The 20630-nt window shown below is 47.6% G+C and overlaps 1 protein-coding gene across 1 annotated transcript in view; it reads left to right on the forward strand.

Annotated features, from left to right (window-relative positions):
• MAP3K9 (mitogen-activated protein kinase kinase kinase 9) overlaps positions 1–12968 on the forward strand; it is a 69134-nt gene extending 56166 nt beyond the window's left edge. The window contains 9 exon segments of the mRNA XM_033108348.1: positions 1537–1659; positions 2743–2784; positions 2787–2895; positions 5192–5260; positions 6647–6759; positions 7674–8135; positions 8138–8185; positions 8188–8475; positions 9785–12968. Of these exon segments, the coding sequence (XP_032964239.1) occupies positions 1537–1659; positions 2743–2784; positions 2787–2895; positions 5192–5260; positions 6647–6759; positions 7674–8135; positions 8138–8185; positions 8188–8475; positions 9785–10269 (1739 nt within the window). The 3' untranslated portion in view covers positions 10270–12968.
• The last annotated feature ends 7662 nt before the right edge of the window (positions 12969–20630 follow it).

Here is a 20630-nt window from a genome sequence, read left to right on the forward strand (position 1 = left end):
GCAAGGGGCTGGTGTGGCCAGGGGTTAGTGGGAGTCAGGGACTGAGCTTGGAAACAAACACAAGCTGGTTTGGAAAGAGCCATTCTGTTCAATGGAAAGACTGGCCGGCTGAAAAGCTACCCACTTCAGGGGAAATTTTGAGTGTGACTACGAAGGGAAGAGAAGGGTGATGGCCCTGACAGTCCATGGTTGCTCACAGAGGCACATCTCACTTTAGGCGAATTTAGAGGAGGAAACATATAATTGGGGGGGGGGCGGGAAATTCACAGGTGTGTATGTGTGAGACAACTGAACTCTAGTCTCCAAAAAATAACTCGTCTCAGGGTTTCTTGAAATAATTAGTTCTCTGCATGCAGTTGAGATGAGGATTAATATATAAGAATTTGATTTATACATACCCTTTCAGAAACACATCGGCTGAATATGAGTACATTTGTAGAATCTATAGCCTTGGGAAAATTCTAAGAAATACGAAACTATGAATTAGAATCTTGTGGGGTGCAGTGTACCCGTAGAGAGAGAAGTGCGCTCAAGCATGTGTTTATGTAGATAGAAAGAGTTGCCTGTATTCGGAGTCCATAAGGCCTGCAGGAAGCAAGCTTATCAGAAGTGGAAGGAACCAAGGAAACGTGACACAACAGGAGCAAAAGTGGATGATTTGAAGCACTCGGATGGTGGCTTACATACAGACAAGGGAATTCGTTTAGTGAAAGTCAGTGAATGTGTTCATGGGACATGTTTACTGGTTTCCCTGTTGTACATCTTTTTTCTTTTCAGGTAACACAGAGTCTTTAAGCACCTCTTGAGCATCTAGCATGTGCCAGCATACCGCAGCATACGCGGGAAGCAGATATAAAAGCGGTAGTTCCCACCTTCAGGGAGACCACAGCCTAGTACAGAGATAGGTGCCAACTCGCACTCTAATTATAGTACCTCTTTGATAAATAAGGAGAATGAAACTCAGACATTCGTAGCTATAAGTTTTACATTCCTGGTGCTGTGCTGTAACTGCCTTGGGAATATGTCAGAATTTGGACCTCACATCCCAGGTCCCTCACTTCCCTGAGTTCCCACCAAGGACTAGTTCCCGTTACCCTGCTCTGCCTGCACGGAGTGATAATCATTAGTCTGCCTGCCGTGGTCCCTGAGAAGAGGAGGCGTATGCTTCGATTACATGAAGTGGAGAATTTTAAGTTGGATTTCCTAGAATAATTAGCTCCCCTGACCTAAAAATGACTATTCTAAATATGTAATTGCTACACCTGTATACATTATACAGACAGCTTTATGAAAACTGTCTAATGGCGTTCACTCGGATAAGGAATTTCCTTTTCCTCGTGCATTCATCTTGCCATCCTATCGTCTGTTGGGAAAGCAAGAGGATTCTAAAACAGAATATTTGCCAGGTGAAGAAGGAGCTTCTCAGGAAATGGGGGCCTGTCCCTCAAGCCTGCCAGGAAGTGTCAGTTTTCTCATGAATTTGATTATGGGAAAATTCTAATGTATACACATGTGTTTGTTTTTCCCCCCAAGCAGATTTCCAGCACAAGTTCACGGTACAGGCCTCCCCCACCATGGATAAAAGGAAGAGTCTCGTCAACAGCCGCTCTAGTCCTCCTGCAAGCCCTACCATCATTCCTCGCCTTCGAGCCATCCAGTGTGAGACTGTTTCCCAAATTAGTTGGGGCCAGAACACACCAGGGGCACCTGTCCCCTACTCTGTCCAGCCACCGACTGGTCCAGGCTTGCTCCATCCATAACTTCTGCCACCTCTTCTCGACAATGTGTATATACATGCACATATGTACGCAAACCGTAGCCCTCCCCTTGTCTCCCTCCATTAGTTTTACTGCTGCTCCCTCTACCTTTTGCTCTTAGTCAGATACCAGAAAAAGGGTATGTGGGCATTGTGGGTATGAAGCAATTTGGAAACAGGTGTGTGATGTACGTATAGGTTGGTACTGTGGCCTGGGAACCTTGTGAGCTCTGCCATACTTGGTGCATCATTGTTTTTCTTTTGTTCATGCTTCCCGGGGAAGGGTGGCTTCAAAGTGTAGTCCTAGGGAAACTTGCCAAATATTTTATGATAGGCCAAATCTGGACCAATTTTATTTTTATGGTAGTGTTTATTAAAAAGAATTTACACATACACATACATGTACACATGTGCATGCATGTGTGTGTATGAATGAATGAGTTTCCCTAATTTAAAGGTAGAAATCATCAAAAAAAAACAAAAAAAAAACAAAACGCTGGATGTCTGGCTTTCCTTGAAATTAAGGCATTAGATTCACTTTTGCATGTGGCCACAGTTGGCTGGAACTCACGGCAGCTTCCACATGCCTGCATTTTGCCTCAGTTCCTCACTTCACTCGTTTATGAGTGGTATAAGCCAAGTCTCTGAAGCATTTGGGTTTCAGCCCTTGCTCTCAGGTACCAATTTCTGAGGACTGTTCCTCCTCTCTTATCTATTACATTTCTTAGGCCTATTCCTTCCTGTCTCCGATTCCTTTCCACGTCTTGAAAATCCCATTTTCTTCTTCTAGCACTCGTACCAAAAATTTCAGAACACCCTTAACACCATACTTCCTCACCCACCCACCCCACCCCCAATTCCACCCAACAAAACGTGTGTGCGCGCGCGCGTGCACGTGTGTGTGTCTGCCTGCTTGGGTAGAGGCCAGTTATGGGGGGACTCTGTCTGTCTGTTTTCAGATCCCATCCAACCTTTGTTATTCACAGTGACACCAAGTGAAAGCAGCAAAACCTGGGGCCGGAGCTCAGTCTTCCCGAGGAGGAAGTGGAGGAGGAAGAGAAGAGGGCCCCCAAGAAGAAAGGACGGACGTGGGGGCCGGGTACACTTGGTCAGAAGGAGCTTGCCTCAGGAGACGAAGGGTAAGATCCAGATGATGGGAAATTCTTTCTCATTTAACGTCGGGTGCGCTCTTTTCAACTATGATGTGAAATAGCATTTTCTCTGTTGTGTGTTTCACTTCTTTCTGAGAAATTATAAGCTTCTTCATCATTCCCACAGAGTTTTCCAATCTCCTTTTTCCCTGGAATCTCCTAGGATAGGGGTCGGCATACTTTTTCCAATAAGGGCCAGATGATAAATACTGTAGGCTTTGTGGGCCAAGTGGTGTCTCTTGTAACTACTCAACTCCACTGTGGTAGTGCAGAAGCGGCCATAGACCATGGACAAGACGTAAATGAATGAGCATGGCCGTGTTCCAGTAACAGTTTTTATAAAAACAGGTAGCAGGCAGGATGTAGCCCACAAGTTATAGTTCACTGACCCCTGAAGGTGTCCTAGTCAGAGTAGCAAGTACTCCAAGCAGTAAGCAGATACAGAGTTCTGCCTGAGCGTTCTCCTTATACCTGGCTCTTCCCCTTAAAACAGCTGCTCAGAAGAAAGAGAAGGAAGAGTGGATTATGAGACTCTTGACTTGAGGCTCATCCCGAAGCAGCGGCCCACAGAATAATCTAGCTCTGGTAGAGCAATTAGACATAATTCGAGGGCCACTAGAACTTCTCTTAGGCCCCACCCCATAGCCACACTGATGTGTATGAGCTCCCCCTCTGTTCACGCTGTGGGCTTGTGGCCTAGGAGACAAATTGTACCCAGTTCCAATCCTTCAGAGGCTAGTCACTAGTAGTGTAGTAAAGAGTTTGCACGCTGACCCCAGCCTGCCTGGGTGCAAATCCTGCTCCACCATACCCAGCTGGGGGAATTTATGTTTTCCCATCTACAAAATAGGGATTATATCTGTACCCATCTCATGGAGTTGACGGAGGATTAAGTAAGTTCATCTTTGTGAAGTGCAAAGATTAGCTAGCTCATGTGGCCGGTTAGCTCAGTTGGTTAGAGTGCGTTACTACTAACACCAGAGTTGCCGGTTCGATCCCCGCATGGGCCACTGTGAGCTGCGCTCTCCTTTAGAAACAAAAAGATGAGCTGCCTCATAGTGAGCACATGTACATATTTGCTATGGTTCTTCCATGCTTCTCATACAATTCTCTTTCATACCTGAAGAATGAACATAGTGGGTTATGCTTCTTAGTCTTGGTGTTAGAATCTAGAACCATGGAGTGTGAGTATAAGTAGCAACCCCCTTTATCTTTTTAAGTGTCTCTACAAAGAGCTTCTAAGGTTGAGTATTAGGCTTATAGGTGCCCTGAACCTATAAGGTAACTGCCCTTGGTGTTCCTCCAAACACTAAGATTTCACGTCCAAAATCTGTTTCTCTATGTTATACCTTGGAATGGAAAACTTAGATATGAGGGCAAACTTACCTAAGCGATGTAGGAATTCAGTGATTGAGCTCTCTGGGGATGACAGATTGCTCTGCTATGCTGAATTCTACAGTAGCAAGAGCTCCTCAGTTTGTCCTTTGAGCCCTGGCCTAGAGTAGGGCTGAGCTGGGGATGAGAAGAAACTGTCACCCTGAATCCCGTGATATTTCTGACATTCGTGTGATTCTAGGTTGGATTTCCGAGGGTGGCTATGGATCCCAATAGTTTCTATGGCTCTGCTTCATTAAAAGATTTTTTTTTTGTCTTGTTAGTAAAGTAACTTTATTTTGCATTACCAAATATTAACTTTGGGATTTTCTTCCTCCTTATATAGATTTTTCCCTCAAAACTTTTGAATGAGTTCAAAATATGTGACTTTATTTTTCATGATTCTCAATTCCTATTGAAGAGATAAAATATATTCTACCCAGTCTCGAGTAAAGACTTCTTTAATGTCAGATATTTTTGAGAGCCTCTGTATGACAATATTTCTAAATTCAGTCCCTGTTGACTGAAGAAAATACATAATGGCAAAAAGCTATATTGAATTTCGTAAGGTTAAGTGAATTTGCATCTCCATACTTTAAAAAAATAGTACACATCTGTAGGAAACATACGCACTTATCTGTAGTCAGCTTGGGTATCTATGGGTTCACAGGCCCCCTGCAATTATGCTGTGGCTGCCCAGGGACCTTTGTCACACAGATTTGGGAGGTTGGCCTGTAACCAACTCAAGCAGGCCATCTTGTTAACTCTTAATGGTGTAGGCTTGCTGACTGGACAAGGGGAGGGTGGATGGCCATGTAGCTAGAGGCCAGCCCTGAGGGTTCTCGTGTGGGAGAGGCTAAGCTGGATGTGCCCACTGCTGCCCGCTGCTGATTCTCTTTATTCATTGAAGATCCCCTCAGAGACGTGAGAAAGCTAATGGTTTAAGTACCCCATCAGAATCTCCACATTTCCACTTGGGGTGAGTCTGCTCTTCACCCTTGCAAATGTATTGGTAATAATCCCCCTTCCATTTCCTTGTTCTCACAGCATACCCCAGAGACTCAAACCTCATTATTACCACGCTGTGCTGATGTGTTTGTTTTTTTTAAGCAGTACCATCGTGCACCTTGGGAAAATTCCTGTGTGGGGCTGACTGTTGCTTGTTCTCCGCTTTCCTGACCTGTTGGGGTTCTCCAGGCACCCTTAGTTTTACGCAGACGGTACTTGGCTATTTACCCTTTGGTCTGTAGCCCTGGCTTTGACTTTACTAATCTGGATTTCCTTGGACCCAGAGCTGGAGGCGGTGTTACAAGAGGAGCAGTTAGAAGACCCAGGCTAGGGGTTTAGCAACGTGCTCATTTCTGGCTGTGTCTTTTGGTGGACACCACTGGTGGCTGGAATGTACTTTAATTCATTGGTGTTTGTGATAGCACTTGAAACAGAGATCTGAAGTCAGGAAAAAGGTGGTCGTTCAGGATGGGCTGGCAAGAGGAGGCTTTAGTTGAACAGCTTTTTCTATCCCTAAAATGAGAGCCACCTCTGGTTCTAATCCTCGTATCTCTAAGGCAACCATAGCACAGATTTCTCAGTCTTGCTGTCCTCAAGGGAAGAGACCAGTGTTTCAGGGCCCTTGATTCCCCCAGCCTATACGGGGGGGTTGGGCGGGGCTCCCAGTCTGTGTCCTGGAGCTACTGGCTTGTCAGTGTGAGCTGATCACAGGAATTTGAAAGTGAGCGCCTCTCCTTTTCCTCTCCAGTCCCAGACAAACCGAGGGCTCAAGTACAGCACTGTGTACTACCCACATAGGTCTGTCCCAAAGTGCACTGTGTGGGTGCAGCTTTGTTGGCTGGCTTTTGTTTTTTGAGAAGTGGATGGCTTTGAAAGTTGCCTAAGCATGCCATGAGCTTGGAAGGAGAAATTGAGAAATGGTGTGAGTGGAGTGGCCTGGCCCATGTCTGCTAGCTCATTTCCCAGAGCTTGCCTGGCATCGCAGGTCTTGGCATTGCAGTATTTCTAATGTCACCAATGTGTTGTATTCAGTGTCTGTGGATTGATGGCCTCTCCCTTAGGATGGGCTCAGGCAAGACCCTGGCTTGTGCTTCCAGCCTGCTCCCCAGATCCTGCAATAGCCCATAGCAGCATGTGAAGGGGATGGGTCACGCCACTGCTTTTCTTTCCCTAGAGCATGTGCACTTTTGTAAATGAAGCAGGTGGGCTCAGTAAGATTTATTGCCTGTATCCCAAGGTTCTTGGGTTTTGATGTAATTAAGCAGACAGGGAAGGACATTTCCACAGGCCCATGCAGCTGAGCGTGGAGGAAGAGAAGGAAGCAGTTTTAACAGTTTCCTCATTTCCCCTTATTTAGCCTCAAGTCCCTGGTAGATGGATACAAACAGTGGTCGTCCAGTGCCCCCAACCTGGGGAAGGGCCCGAGGAGCAGCCCAGCCCTGCCAGGGTTCACCAGCCTCATGGAGACGGGTAAGCATAGCCCTCGCCTCGATTCTCCCCTGTTCCCTCAGGGAATTCTTGGCCAAGCTTTTGGGACTGTTTAGGACCCTTAGTATTACTGCATGGGGGTCGTTTCCTCTTACTCAACTCCTGGTCCCCCACCCTGCTCCCTCTCAGTCTGCCCTACTCCCATTTTGAATCTTCCCAAATCACTACTGCTGCCGTGGAGACCGCCCTTGGGCTGCTATCCCAAGGGGCCAGTCATAGTCTCCTTAGGGGAGTGCAGAAGGGTGCGACTTGAATCAGCCATCTCCCTTTTCTGGGTCTGTTTCCTGGTATTTTAATGTGGGGAGTCCACAAGAGATGGTGGTAGAAGACGCCGCAGTCTTCCTCTGAAGGAAGCTTTACAGTGTTGCCCGTGATTACTAAATGGGTACGTTCTCCTCCAGGCTCTCTTTCAGATAGTCCTCTTGTGTCTGTAGATTTCCAAGGGCATAGCAAGTCAGTCTATAGAGTAGATTGGCCTTTACCCATGTAGGGGATTCTAATCCTTTCCAGGAAACTAGTCCTAAGACAAGTCTCTAGGATATCATTCTAGATAGAAATCCAAGGTCGCTTCCAATTTTAAGATGCAAAAAATTAGGCATATTTCTGTTTTATCCAATGTTGTAGGAAACTCACACTGCCCTTCTTGTGTTCAGGGTCCCTATGCTCTAAAGAAAAAGCAAATTAGCAGATCCCCTTTCGGCAAACAGGGAAACAGGCTCTGGAATGGAGAGTGATTTTCCCACTGGTCACAGTTGAGTGTGGAGAGTAAAGCCCTATTGGTTCAGTGCCCAGTCCCTTGACCTCAGGAGGCCTGGAGATGGAGAAAAGGACCAGAATCTTATTCTTGTTGTTTCGTTCCCATTTCCTCTTTCCTGTTCCTCTTCTCATCTTCACAGAGGATGAGGACAGTGAAGGCCCACGGAGTGGGGAGAGTCACCTACAGCATTCACCCAACCAGTCCTACCTCTGTATCCCGTTCCCTCGTGGAGAGGATGGGGACGGCCCCTCCAGTGATGGAGTCCACGAGGAACCCACCCCAGTCAACTCAGCCACCAGTACCCCTCAACTGACGCCAACCAATAGCCTCAAGCGGGGTGGCACCCACCACCGTCGCTGTGAGGTGGCTCTGCTTGGTTGCGGGGCTGTTCTCGCAGCCACAGGCCTAGGGTTTGACCTGCTGGAAGCGGGCAAGTGCCAGCTGCTTCCCCCGGAGGAACCTGAGCCGCCGGCCCGGGAGGAGAAGAAGAGGCGTGAGGGTCTTTTTCAGAGGGCCAGTCGTCCTCGCCGGAGCACCAGCCCCACATCCCGGAAGCTCTTCAAGAAGGAAGAGCCCGTGCTGTTACTAGGAGACCCCTCTGCCCCCTAACACTGCTCTCCCTGTCCTCCATCTCCGAGTGCAACTCCACCCGCTCCTGCTGCGTTCCGACAGTGATGAGATCATGGTGTATGAGATGCCCGTCAGCCCAGTTGATGCCCCACCCCGGACCCCCTGCACCCACAACCCCTTGGTCAATGTCCGAGTAGAGCGCTTCAAGCGAGACCCTAACCAATCTCTGACTCCCACCCACGTCACCCTTACAGCCCCCGCCCATCCCGGTGGTCACCGGCGGACTCCTTCAGATGGGGCCCTCAAGCCCGCGGCTCTCCTCGCCAGCAGGAGCCCCTCCAGCAATGGGTTGAGCCCCAGCCCTGGAGCAGGTGAGTCTTGCCCTCCTCCTCCTTTCTCTTTCCTGCCTTGGTGCCTCCCCCAGGAGTGAACTCCATTTCTCTGACTCAGCCCATCAAGACGTGCTGCTCTGGGGTGGAAGAGTGGCCGACTTCTCTGTCCTGTGCCTCAGGGGGTCTTGCCTGAGGAGCGAAAGAGGGCAGGCAGGTTCTGGGACCCCCGCAGATGCACAGGCACTGGGTCTTTGAGTGCACAGTGCAGTGCTTTCAGCCTACAGGAAGGGCAGGAGTCTGGCGCTGCTTGTTCCCTGCAGAGGAGAACGAAATTACTGAAAGGAGTCCTGCCCTGCATACAGGACGGGTATTTTCTGCAACGTAGCTGGGCTCTTGCTTCTCATTATAGCATTAGGATAGAAACACTCATAAGGCAAGCTTCCACCGGTGCCTCACACCCTGCGCCACTCATCCCTTTCTCATGCCTGACTCTTTGGATGTGGAGATGTGGCCAGGTAAGTTGCGGTGCATACGCCTGCCTTCACCATCTGACACCTGTGACACCTGGGCAGGCATACGCCCAGCCTAGGTCTTTCCCACCACTGTCTCTTGCTCCCTAGAAGACTTGGATCTGACTTGGAAACCGCCTCTAATCTAGTAGGAGAGGGGATGGCAATACCCTTTCTGCAAGATTTGAGTGAGAATGACAATTGGATTTGACCATTCAGCTATCCCTCCCCCTTCACATTTTTTTGTTAAACTCAAAGATGTGATCTTTTTGGAGATAGAGACCCTTATATTACTCATCCGTTTTAGATTTCTGGTATCTAGCTTTGTTCCCATCACGTTTATTGAATGAATGAACTGTGAATGAACAGACATTTCCTTAAATCGGGGTCAGCAAACCTTTTTGGTAAAGGGCCGAATAGTAAATATTTTAAGCTTTGTGAGTCATACAGTTTCCGTTGTAACTACTCAACTCTGCTGCTTTAGTGGGAGAGCAGGAATGAGTGTGGCTACGTTCCAATAAAACTTTATTTACAAACACAGGTGGCTAGCTTATGGGTTGTAGTTTGCTGCCATCTACCTTAAGTCATTTCATTACAGGTGTGACCCCCATATGTCTCATTATTATTATCAGATACAGTGATCATGGCCTTCTAGTTCACTGGTATATTTCCAGGGCCTCCCAGCACTGCATGGCACATAGTAGATGCACATTAATTATTTATTATTCATCTTATCCTAAGTGAGTAGGGCTATGGCACGGTGGGGAGGGAGCAGCATATTTCTGGCTCAGAAACGAAGTGCCATCATCTGATGCCTCTCCTTTTGTCTTTTTGATCAGGAATGTTGAAAACCCCCAGTCCCAGCCGAGACCCAGGTGAATTCCCCCGTCTCCCTGACCCCAATGTGGTCTTTCCCCCAACCCCAAGACGCTGGAATACACAGCAGGACTCTACCTTGGAAAGACCCAAGACCCTGGAGTTTCTGCCTCGGCCACGTCCTTCTGCCAACCGGCAACGGTTGGACCCTTGGTGGTTTGTGTCCCCCAGCCATGCCCGTAGCGCCTCCCCAGCCAACAGCTCCAGCACGGAGACGCCCAGCAACCTGGACTCCTGCTTTGCTAGCAGCAGCAGCACTGTGGAAGAGCGGCCTGGACTTCCAGCCCTGCTCCCATTCCAGTCAGGGCCACTGCCCCCCAGCGAGCGGACGCTTCTGGACCTGGATGCAGAGGGCCAGAGTCAGGACAGCACTGTGCCTCTGTGCAGAGCTGAACTGAACACACACAGGCCTGCCCCTTATGAGATCCAGCAAGAATTCTGGTCTTAGCCTGTAGAGGATCAGGGGTGGGCAAGGAGGAAGCAGGAGGATATGGGGGCGGGGGGAGCTGGCTGGCACAGCCCTTTCTCAGAGTTGGAGCCCCTGAGATCCAATCCTACTTCTTGCACTGATAATGCACTTTGAAGATGGAAGGGATGGAAGCAGGGCCACTTCAGAGGGTCTCTTGCCCTGCAGGGCCTTTCTACCCATGTCCACTGGAGGGGCTGTGGATATCAGCTCTGGCTTTCCAGGGGAGGGAGTGCATGCATGTCCCCCACTCTCCACAGTCTTCCTCGCCTTTGGGGTGACCCTGCAGTGTCACTCAGCCAAATATGTCTGCTGCTCCCTCTCCTAAGCCCCCTGGGTATGCCCAGAGTCTGTCCTGGGGTCCCTCTGTTGGCCCTGATTTCAGCCTTCCCAAACACCAGTATTGGATGTTCTGTGATTGATTTTGCTCCTCTTCCACATTCTTCCCCAACACCCATGAATCCGAATCTTGTTTGGTGTGAGATAAGAGCTTTTCTGTGTCCTAAGTCCTTTTCATGTTAGCTGGAGGACTGAAGGCAAGGTGCCCCAGTGTGGGGCATGGGAGTTGATAGACTTGGCACTACCTACCTGCACTTCCAGGTGCCCCACTTATTTATTTGAGCCAACCAGTGGTAGGGGGAGTTGCCTCAGAACTGGGGGGAGGAAAGGGAGTTAGGAAAAATACACTGAGTTTCAGTAAAGAGGGTAGCAGAATCTGTCTGTCTATTCTTGTTCCTTTCTGAAAAACTCAGAAGGGAAGAAACCAGCACTTGTTGATGGTACCCATCTCCTGCCTGGGGTCCGAACATGGTCAGACCAGATTCTGATACAAATATATGCTCATTTGTGCTCGCTTTGGCAGCACATATACAAATATATGCTCATCCCATGAATAGTTTCTTGGGATGCCAGAGATGAAGTTTCTATGTTTGTCCCTTTTGTTGTCTGATCTCTGTGTGTTATTCCCTTCCGTTGACCTTTCCTGCAGCCCCTGGAATTAGTGGACTTTGAGTTATAGGTATCTCTGCATTGCACCAGAATAGCCGATGGGGTCGGGGTAAGGGGTCCTGGACACTGGGCGTTGGAACTGTGGGTATTCCTTCTCAGCCAGGCTATCCATTCTGTGATACCCTTGAAGTAAAACGGAGCCATTAGTATTACCTTCCTACGTGGATGTGGTGAGGCGATGATGTTTGTAAGCTGTTTAGTGAACCGCTGCTGTACAATAACCTTCAAGTCTCAAGCACTGGACACTGACGAAGGCCTCCTGTCTCTGCGCACAGATAGCCCCTAATGCCGGGCTCTGGACCATGAGCTAGGTAGTAAAACAACAGTGGCCAACTCTGACTTTGCTGGAATTTGTTTCCTTAAGTAGAATGTTGAGCTTCTTCTGGAGCTTTCTCATGTGTATCTTCACTATTCCCCTTCCCCTGAGGCCTCCTGTGTCAAGTGTGAACAGTTGTCTTTGGGTGGGAGTAACAATTTGATGGGGAGTAGAGGGCTTAGGTCTTGCTCCTCTCCCCTCAACACTCTCTAAATGTTGCTCCACTGTCTTTTATCATGGAATATTTCTCTGGAGATGTTGGAAGCCAACCTGCAGATTCCTTGAATTCTGGCATTGCCTGAATGCCAGCATAGGGAAAGCAGTGAAGCAGATACAAGTGATGGATGGTCACTGCTCTCACTCTGGAACTATGGTAGACATCCTGCCCTGGGAATGACAAAAGGGATGACCTTGGTTTTCAGATCGTTCCTTGTTGGTTCAAGGGCCCCAGCTAGTCTTGGGTAGGGAGATTATGTTTGCCTCTCATGTCCCATTCCTCAGCTAAGCGGGAAAAATGTGAATCCTGTTAGCAGTTTCAGCAAACCAAGTGACTTCCTCTTCATTCTTGGTGGGGAGAGGAACACGGATGGCCTGTTCTGTGCCCTCTCCCTGGACTCTCTATAGCTCCAGCCCCTGAGCCACTAACACACTGTAAACGTGTGGCCCCACTCAATGGCGCTCTGGTGGGGTACGGCCTACAGCGTAATATAAACCGTGCTGGCTCTGGACAGTGCTCTCTGATATCAGGCAGGGGGTTTTTCCTTTGCTCATTTCCTACTTTTTGTCATTTTGTTAGGTTGTACCCATCTCTCTTGGAAGTGGTATATAACTGAAGTAGCGTAAACTGAATGACGGCCACTTGCCATTGAGTGAGAGGTTGAACCCAGTTCTTACTCCTCCATCCAGGGAGACGACAAGGGAAACCTGGGTCTGTGCTAAGGGAAGAATTATACCTGCAGAAGGAAGAAGCAGGATTGTTCTGGAAATGCTTCTGTGAGTTTCCCTGAAGAAGAGGGAACTTTCCACTCCTCCAAACCCAGTCTCAGGGGCCCCTGCTTGCCACTCTCTTTCTCTGTAGGGCAAGGTCGGGGTGGGATATGGATCCTGTATAGTAACGGGATTGAGTTGCTTTCTGTCCACCCAGGTTCCCTTGCCTCTGCTCATGGTCAGGCGCAGGCCTTGAAGCTGGGGATCAACCTCTGCAGCGGTAGTAGCGGCCTTCCTTTTCCCTTCTCTTTCTTCAGAGATTCTTTCCCTTGCTCTTGGCAGGTGCTCACTATGTGGAAGAGGGTGATAGGATCCCTTGGCTCCTTCCACTGATTCTAAACAGGATTGTCCTCTGTTTATCCCCTTGGGCATCCAGAGGCTGAGTAAAGGTCCCAGTTATCATGTTATTTCTGAGAGCTGTGGTGGATGCTCTTAACGTCACATCCTGCGGGTCTGGTAGTGACGACAACGATGATGATGATGATATTTGCGTGACTGGGAATAATGCCACCCTTTCCTCCTGACTTTTACAAAATTACACCATTTTCCTTCTATATTCGATATCTTTGCTGATCGAGGTGGGGAAATGCTTAAAGGTGAAGATCCAAGTGAAGAGAGATTAAAAGGCTGCGTGGATTGTTTGCTGAGTCGGCCACCAGGCTCTGAGACCTGAACGCGTTGGCTCCGTTCCCTATTCTGCTTTTGGTGTCTGACCTCAGGCTCGTCCCTGCGCCCCTCTCAGATTTCCTTCCTGTAAAAGCTGCCGTCACCTGCTTCCCTCACAAGGGCAAAGAGAGTAAGTATCAGCAGGTCAGTGAAGCACGTGGCTCCCTGCAGGCAGTGACTAGGACGAACTGCTGAAGTTGACAGTGTGGTTCTCACCACCTTTATTTCAAGGAGATTCACCGACTGTTTTTCCTTTGGCTTCTGGAAGAGTTGTGATTGGGAGTTGGCTTTGCATGACTAATAGGGACCGTGGTGAAGCACCTGCTTTTCTGCATTTATGTAGCACCTGATGTTTACAAGCATCCTTCCTAATTCCCTCACTTAACTTGGCAGGCTGATGATCCCTACCATTAGTGTCTGATTGACAGAGGAGGAAGTAGGAGATGGGGAGTGGGAAGCAGCATCGGGATCACAATTTCAGGTCTCTGATTTCTTGGAGTCACTCCCAGAGTCTTATTTATTTAGAGACTGGAATCGGGCCAATTCCTGGAAGAAATCTTTGGGAAAGGGTCTGCTGACCCTTGGGACGTGTGTCAGGGTACGGGCTTCCTCACAAAGCCCTTTTCCTTCAGAGCACGATTGCTCAGCAGCAGCCCTAACTCTTCAAGCTTGCTTTTAACCAAGCACAGAGCTGCGGCTACTGAAGCCTGGATGACTGAATGGGATGCTTCAGGGTTGAAATGTCCATCCAGCAGGCCCTTCTGAATGCATAACCTGACCTTTCCCTCGTGTTTAATTAAGCCTGTGCCTTTGACTCTAGCGTGTGAGGCCCTGTCAGGTCAGGAACACTCCATTGCCTCTTAAAGGGTTCGGGGAAGAAGCAGGTGCTGCCGTTTCTGGGGTGCCAGGCTTTTCCTGAGGGCCCTGCGAGAGACTGTGGACTGGGTGGGAGGTGAGAGCAGCCCTCACAGTGCGTTGTGGCCGTAAGCGAACGTGGTGGCAGGAATCTGGTGACCTGAGCAGCGTCTCTTCCCCTCTGTGGACCTCTGAGCCCAACCACGAGCTAAGGATGATGCTGCCTTTCGTACCGGAAGCATGAAACAGACCTTCTAACTTTAAAATGTAAGGTCCTAGAGCCCCAGGTCCAGCACTGATAATCCTCACCTGGCTACATTGCTTCCCTTTGTGGAGAAAAGTGGGACGGAGAGGGAGGAGGGTTGTAGGTCAAAAACATTTGGAAAATGGTCAGCTCCACATGGTTCAGCCTTCTAGACCACGGGCCTCTCCCTTTGGCTTCAGGCCTGAGGATTTCTTGTCAAGCTACAGTAATTCTTCAGAACACATTCTCAAATGTGCCTCTCTTCTTTCAGGCAAACACTGTTTTCTTAGATCAGGAATTCAAATGAATAAAAATCCACATCAGAAAGGAAAACCCACTGCTGCTTCTGGGGAGTCCTCAGGCCTTGGCTTTTTCCTGGCTTTGCCAACTGGGTGCTTGCCACCTCAGACACTAGTGTTGGAAGGCAGGAGGCAAAAACTGGAGTCCTGGCTGATTAAGGCTAATTAACAGGGCTTAGGTGCCTAATTAGGCTGAGCCAACCCTGGGTGTCTGGTTGGCTGTGCAGGCCAGGTGAGCCTGTCATCTCAGACTATTGACTGAATATTTTCCACTAGACTTGATGAGATACTGACAGGCCCCACCCCCTCCTTTGTCCATTACCAGTCTGGAAGCACCCTGCACCCCCCAACCCACCCCCCCCACCCGAAGGCTTCTCAGGGAGCCCTGGCATTTGTTCTTCCAAAGGTTGGGCTCCCTCCTTAATCTGGAGCCAGTAGGACTGGTCCTTCCTGATTCTTACTGTCTGGTTCCCTGCATCCCCTGCCAGTCACCTTGCTTTGGGTTTTTAGCTCACAACTGCAGCTAGAAACAATAAATGGAGAAGGGCCCAGTTGGTTACCAGAGCCAGGAGTTTTTCCACACCTCACTTTGTTTCTCTTGGAAACAGGCCTTTCTCCTGACCCATCTTCCCTCCTGACTGGCCTGACCCACCCTCCCTGCCAACACCCACAACCTAGTTTTACTAGAATGATTGGCAGGCGTGGACCTGACAACTAGATAGGTGTCTCTGGATGAAACACTGGAACATAATTCCTGAGGTTCAGAGACAGCCCTTTCCTGCTGGGACACGTGAAGTGGACATCCAGGAATCCTGAACCCAGAGGTCAGATTGGTTTTATGAGGAGTCCTGGGGAGTGACGGCCCTGTGGATATGATGTTACTTGCTCTGCACTTACTAAAGTGCAAGACCAAGTTTCAAAAGCACTAAGTTGTCCACATTCCTAAAATCCTTCACACCCAGACAACTGTATGGACAGATGCTGGCTTTATTTAAAATTTGATATTGTGTTCAACATGGATTGTTTTCATTCATTTTAATTTAAAATAATGAAATATGATTTCTCTTGATAACTGTGGTCTTTTTGGTGCCCCCTTAAGTGTTGCAACCCAGGTGAGCACTTCAGTCACCTCGCCCTGGCCCTGGCCCTGCCTGCCTCTCGTCTGGATCTGTGGTGATGCTCAGGCAGAGTTGGGAAGGAGGTTTTAGGCCTGTTTGTTTGTTCTGGTTGCCCTTGCCCTCAAGTCCTCAGTGAGGTGGTAGCTCTGGGAGTGTTTGCATTTACATAGGAAAGAACGGTGAAGCATCAAGGACAGTTTTCATCTTTGGACCTGTAATTGGGGGTGACTTTTTCTTGATATCCTCTGACTTCCTTTCAGCCTCTCTAAAACCTTGAGGCCACTTAGAGGTGTGTACATGTTTTAAGGGAAAGGTAAGTGATTACAGTAGAGAGGAGCCTTTCTTAAGCCTTTTTGGGACATCTTTGAACTTCTGGAGATGTGAACAAACCATACTCATTCTCTCTCCCAGATTTCAGAAAGGACTCAAGTGGGTGGAGGTGTTTTCACTTCCTTGCCCGCCTGTAGCGCTGTTCCTTAGCACTGTGCCTGGCCTTAGTGAGCCTTCCAACGTCAAGACAACACATCACTGCCACCAGTATCCTTTTTACTACCATTATTATTCTCTCATCTTTATTTCACTCTCATCATTTATCTCTGCTCCAGTTCCAGAAGCCATGCTGGCTATGGCTCTTTTCTTCATCACTGTCAGAGTGAGATATGGATTTATCCTGGCCTAGGCATGGGGAATAACCAGACATTATAAGAAATCATTACATTTCCTCTATGTGGGAGGTGCTGTCTATATATATATATATATATATATATATATATATATATATACACACACACACATATATATATATTTTTTAACTCAATCATTTTGGGAGGGGAGGTATAACCCCCATCTGAGGATGTGGAAACTGAGGCTCAGATCATTATGTAACATGCCCAAGATCACACAGCAGCTACATTGCTGATCTGCTTGGCTCCAAAGTTGTCTCTCATTTTCCTCTGAGCACATTTGAGGCCACTATTTAGAAGCCCTGGGATAAAATCGGTCTAGCTTAGATACACCTAGACTTTGTGATGGCTCTTTGTCCCAGGAGGAGTGTGTTCCATGGCTAACCTATCATCTGCTTTTGTGACTGGACTCACCCAGCAGAACTTGTAACCTCCCAACACTCAGCCACCTTCCTCTCCATTGGCTACTTTCTCCTCCACTGTTTCCACAATTTTTCAGGGTTTGTTCCACACGGGTTGAATGTGTCAATACTGTAGCTCTTCTCCCAGGACCACTCAAGGCCTGTGGGCCTCTCTCCTCTGTTTCTAGCCTCCAGTTGCCCCATTACTGTTCTTTGCCATAGCTTCAATGTCCCTCCCAGTCTTTCGAGTTTGGAAGCCTTATTGTAGCTCCTTGTGTGGAACTTGAAGCCAGGCTTTTGCCTTTTTTGTTGTATCGAGGAGTTACATGCCCTTGGTACCCAGTTGTAGCAAAGAAGGGAGATGATGAACTTGTCAAATATCTCCTCTAGTTTCTTTCATCACCCATTCCTCTCCACACACACACGTTCCCGTGCTCACACACAGATTTGGTCTAAGACTGTATCTTCTAGAGAATTAAGGAAAGGAGTTGGAGATGGGTTTTATCTACTTCGCAGAAAAGTTTACTTTGGGATTTCCCCCTGTTAGAGTCTTTGAGTCCAGGTAAAGTGAAAGTTCACATGTGTGTTCGTTTTCCTTCTCTGTAATTAGCTACTAGTTTTCATCCCTAGGCCCTCCCTGCTTTAGTGTCCTGTCCGTGTGTCCTGACCCTGTGTCTTTGAAGTTCCGTTTTGCTTTGGAATTTAAGTTATTGTAATTTGTCAACAATATTTAAAATAGAAAAGTCCTGAAGAAAAATTTTCAGGTTCTTTTCGTTGGCTTCTTTTTTTTTTTTTTCAAGGTACTGTAAATTGTTGACTAGGGATGCCAAGCAGGCTTGGTTCAATGGCTAAACCTCTTATCGTATTACAGTGTAATGCTGATCTCAGCCTGGTCTCACCACCAGAGCACACACAGACTTGAATAAAACTGTTATAACAATGACTTCTGTTTTACCGTGGTGCTTTGTAAACTTGTCTTTTCCCCTCTTTTCTTTTTCATTAAACGAGATATCCAAGTAACTGGCTGTTTCTGGGGAATTTTCAAATGTCAGAAGAAAAATAAGAGAGAGACAGATATGGTGCAGGACACAAGAGGTGGCTGAGGAGCCTCTCTGAAGGGACTACGACCTCCAGCTGGACCACAGCGGCTTTTCTAAAGCATGACGCTGAACAGCGCTGCCCAGATGATTCGGTCTCTTCTCACAGCTGACTTGTGCACAGATCATGAGTTTTGGTTTTCAGAGCCCCTAGATAGTATGTGCTGTCTCCAGCTCCCTGTCATTATCCACCCTGATGTTGCTGGTGAAGTTGTGAATGGAATTAAGAGGATAAACACAAGTGGAGTTGTATACTTGTGGACAAGATTTGCTGGCTGTGAGTCATGGATTCCTTGTGGTCTTGATACAAATGGCATTTTTTCAGCTGTGTGACCTTGGGCAAGACACTTAACCTCTCTGGGCCACTTCTGTAGCAAGCTGATCAAAAAGCAGCCTTTGTGCTCTCACTTTGAATGATTATGTACTAAATGGGGATGGGACTGAAAGCAGACAGGAAAAATTTTGTTTGGGGCCATCCTCTGCCTTTTTAGTCCCCTATTTCATCATTCAGCTGAATGTGGAAAAAATTGATACCCTCGTGCCTTAATGCCATGACCTTCACTTCACACCATACTTCTTAGCTTTTTCCTTTGTAACCTCGGGACGGGTGACATTGAGCTGGGGTTCTATGCTGGGTGCTTAGATTGTGAGGAGAAAGTTGACCTTTTGCTGAACTTCAAGGTAGGTTTGACCAGGGCCCATATAACCTTTGTAAAGCAGATTAGGTAAAGATGAAAATTTGACTAAACTCCTTGCTGGAGAAGATGCCATGAAAGGCACCGTGTGCGGTATACATGTATATAAATTGTCTCATGTTTTGGAAAGCAGTTTGACCATATGGCATTAATTTTTATCACATAGGCCCAGAAAGTCCATTTAGTAATAAAACTAGCTACAATGTGCCAAACATTGCACTAAGACTTGACAGACATTATCTCATTTATAACATCTCAACATCCTTAAGAGTAGATCCCATTATCTCCATTTTATTTTGAGAAAAGTAAGGATCAGAGTCAAGTAACATGCCCAAGGCCACACAGCTATCAAAGGGGCTGGGATGTGTCTGATTCTAGTATATGCACTTGTATCCTAAGAATGAGTTGGATACAGACAAAAATTTACAGGTCATCCCAACATTATTTACAGGAGGGTTCGAGTGACTACAAATGACCCAAACAAGATTGTCTTTTGGTCTCCTTCCACCCTCCACCCTCTTCCTCACTCAACACAGAATCTGAGAAAGTGAGAGCCTGAAGGCTCTTCACAAATGAGAAACAGTGTAAATGCCTGGCAACGGGAGGGTTGCTTACACTTCGCTTCTTTGCAAGGCATTTGTCGAGAATCTTCTATGTGCCAGGTGCCAGCTGCACTGGAGATTCACAGCTTGTTCAGATAGAGCCCATCTCTCAGAGACCCTGTGGTCTGGTGGGAGAGATTGAAATCTAAAGTAATCTGTTTAATATGATAATGTGGTCAGTGCTTTGAGGGTGCTAGAGGAGCATCATGGATTGGTGTTAGCCTGACGTGGGGAGTCACAGACTTCATGGAGGCTCTGACACTTGAGCTGAGTCCTAAGGGACAGAGAGACACAAAGGCAGCAGACGTGAGATGGCTCTGCCTCAAAGCGAGCAGCACATTTCTGTCTCATCCCTTTTTCAAAGTGACTCCTCATGATACCTCACGCTAGGTTCCTATCTCTGGATGTATGATACAACTATATGTGACATTATGGAGCCATTACAGTTAGATTGTTCAAGAATCATTAGGGAAATAGGGAAATGTCCATAAGTTAAAAGGCAGGATACAAAAAAACTTCAAAAACAACTTTATCCTAGTTATATAGAGAAAATGTATTTCCTTTTTTCCCCCATCTTTTAAAAAAATAAATACTGGATAGGCATCAGAAAAAGATGGAAGGTCAGTATTTGTTATCTTTATGGCGAGGTATTATGGATCATCTAAAACTGTTCTTTACTTTTGGAATTTTTAAGACTTTTTCTAGAAGGAATATATGTTACTTTTCCATTTAGCAAAACCATAGTGAATACAGCAGGTTTGGGCTTAATTTCCCATGATGCCAGGTCCCTCGGTAGATGTTCCAGAGCCCCAGGCCTCTTGCTTCGAGGATGCCCCCTGCCCTGAGCAATATAACAAGGTGATTCAAGAAATCCTGCTCTTAGAAGGTAGAACAGGTCGGGGCCAGGTCCAGCTTCCAGTTCTAATGGAGTCTTCCCCTCATCCCTTTCCTCTTCTCTTCCTCCTAGTTGATAGATGGTGCTGGAATGGTGAGTCACATGCGGAATGCAAGCAGAAAGTAGTAAGGACACATGAACAGAGGAAGTTCTAAGAGGAGGTACCAGGGAGGTCTCCTAGAGGGCACAGCCTGGTTAGAAATGTCAGGTCCTGGACAGGCAGGTAGCATGCTCTCACTTTTGCAACACATGCACACACTCCTCTGAGCTGGGCTGGTCCTAGGTACACCACACCCTGTTTACTTGACTACTGGAATGTGCTTCATTAAGGCTGGCACTGATGTGCTAATCCTCTGAGCCGTCCAGTCCCCACCCAGTCTAGTCTGACCAGCTTAAGTTGAGAACATGTTTTGGCATAGGAGAGTGGGGTGGTGGTGAAGGGTGGGGTCTGCTGCTCTGCCCTGCCCCTCCTCTCAG

Source organism: Rhinolophus ferrumequinum, chromosome 6 (genome assembly GCF_004115265.2).
Source record: "Rhinolophus ferrumequinum isolate MPI-CBG mRhiFer1 chromosome 6, mRhiFer1_v1.p, whole genome shotgun sequence".
Classification (NCBI taxonomy): Eukaryota; Metazoa; Chordata; class Mammalia; order Chiroptera; family Rhinolophidae; genus Rhinolophus; species Rhinolophus ferrumequinum.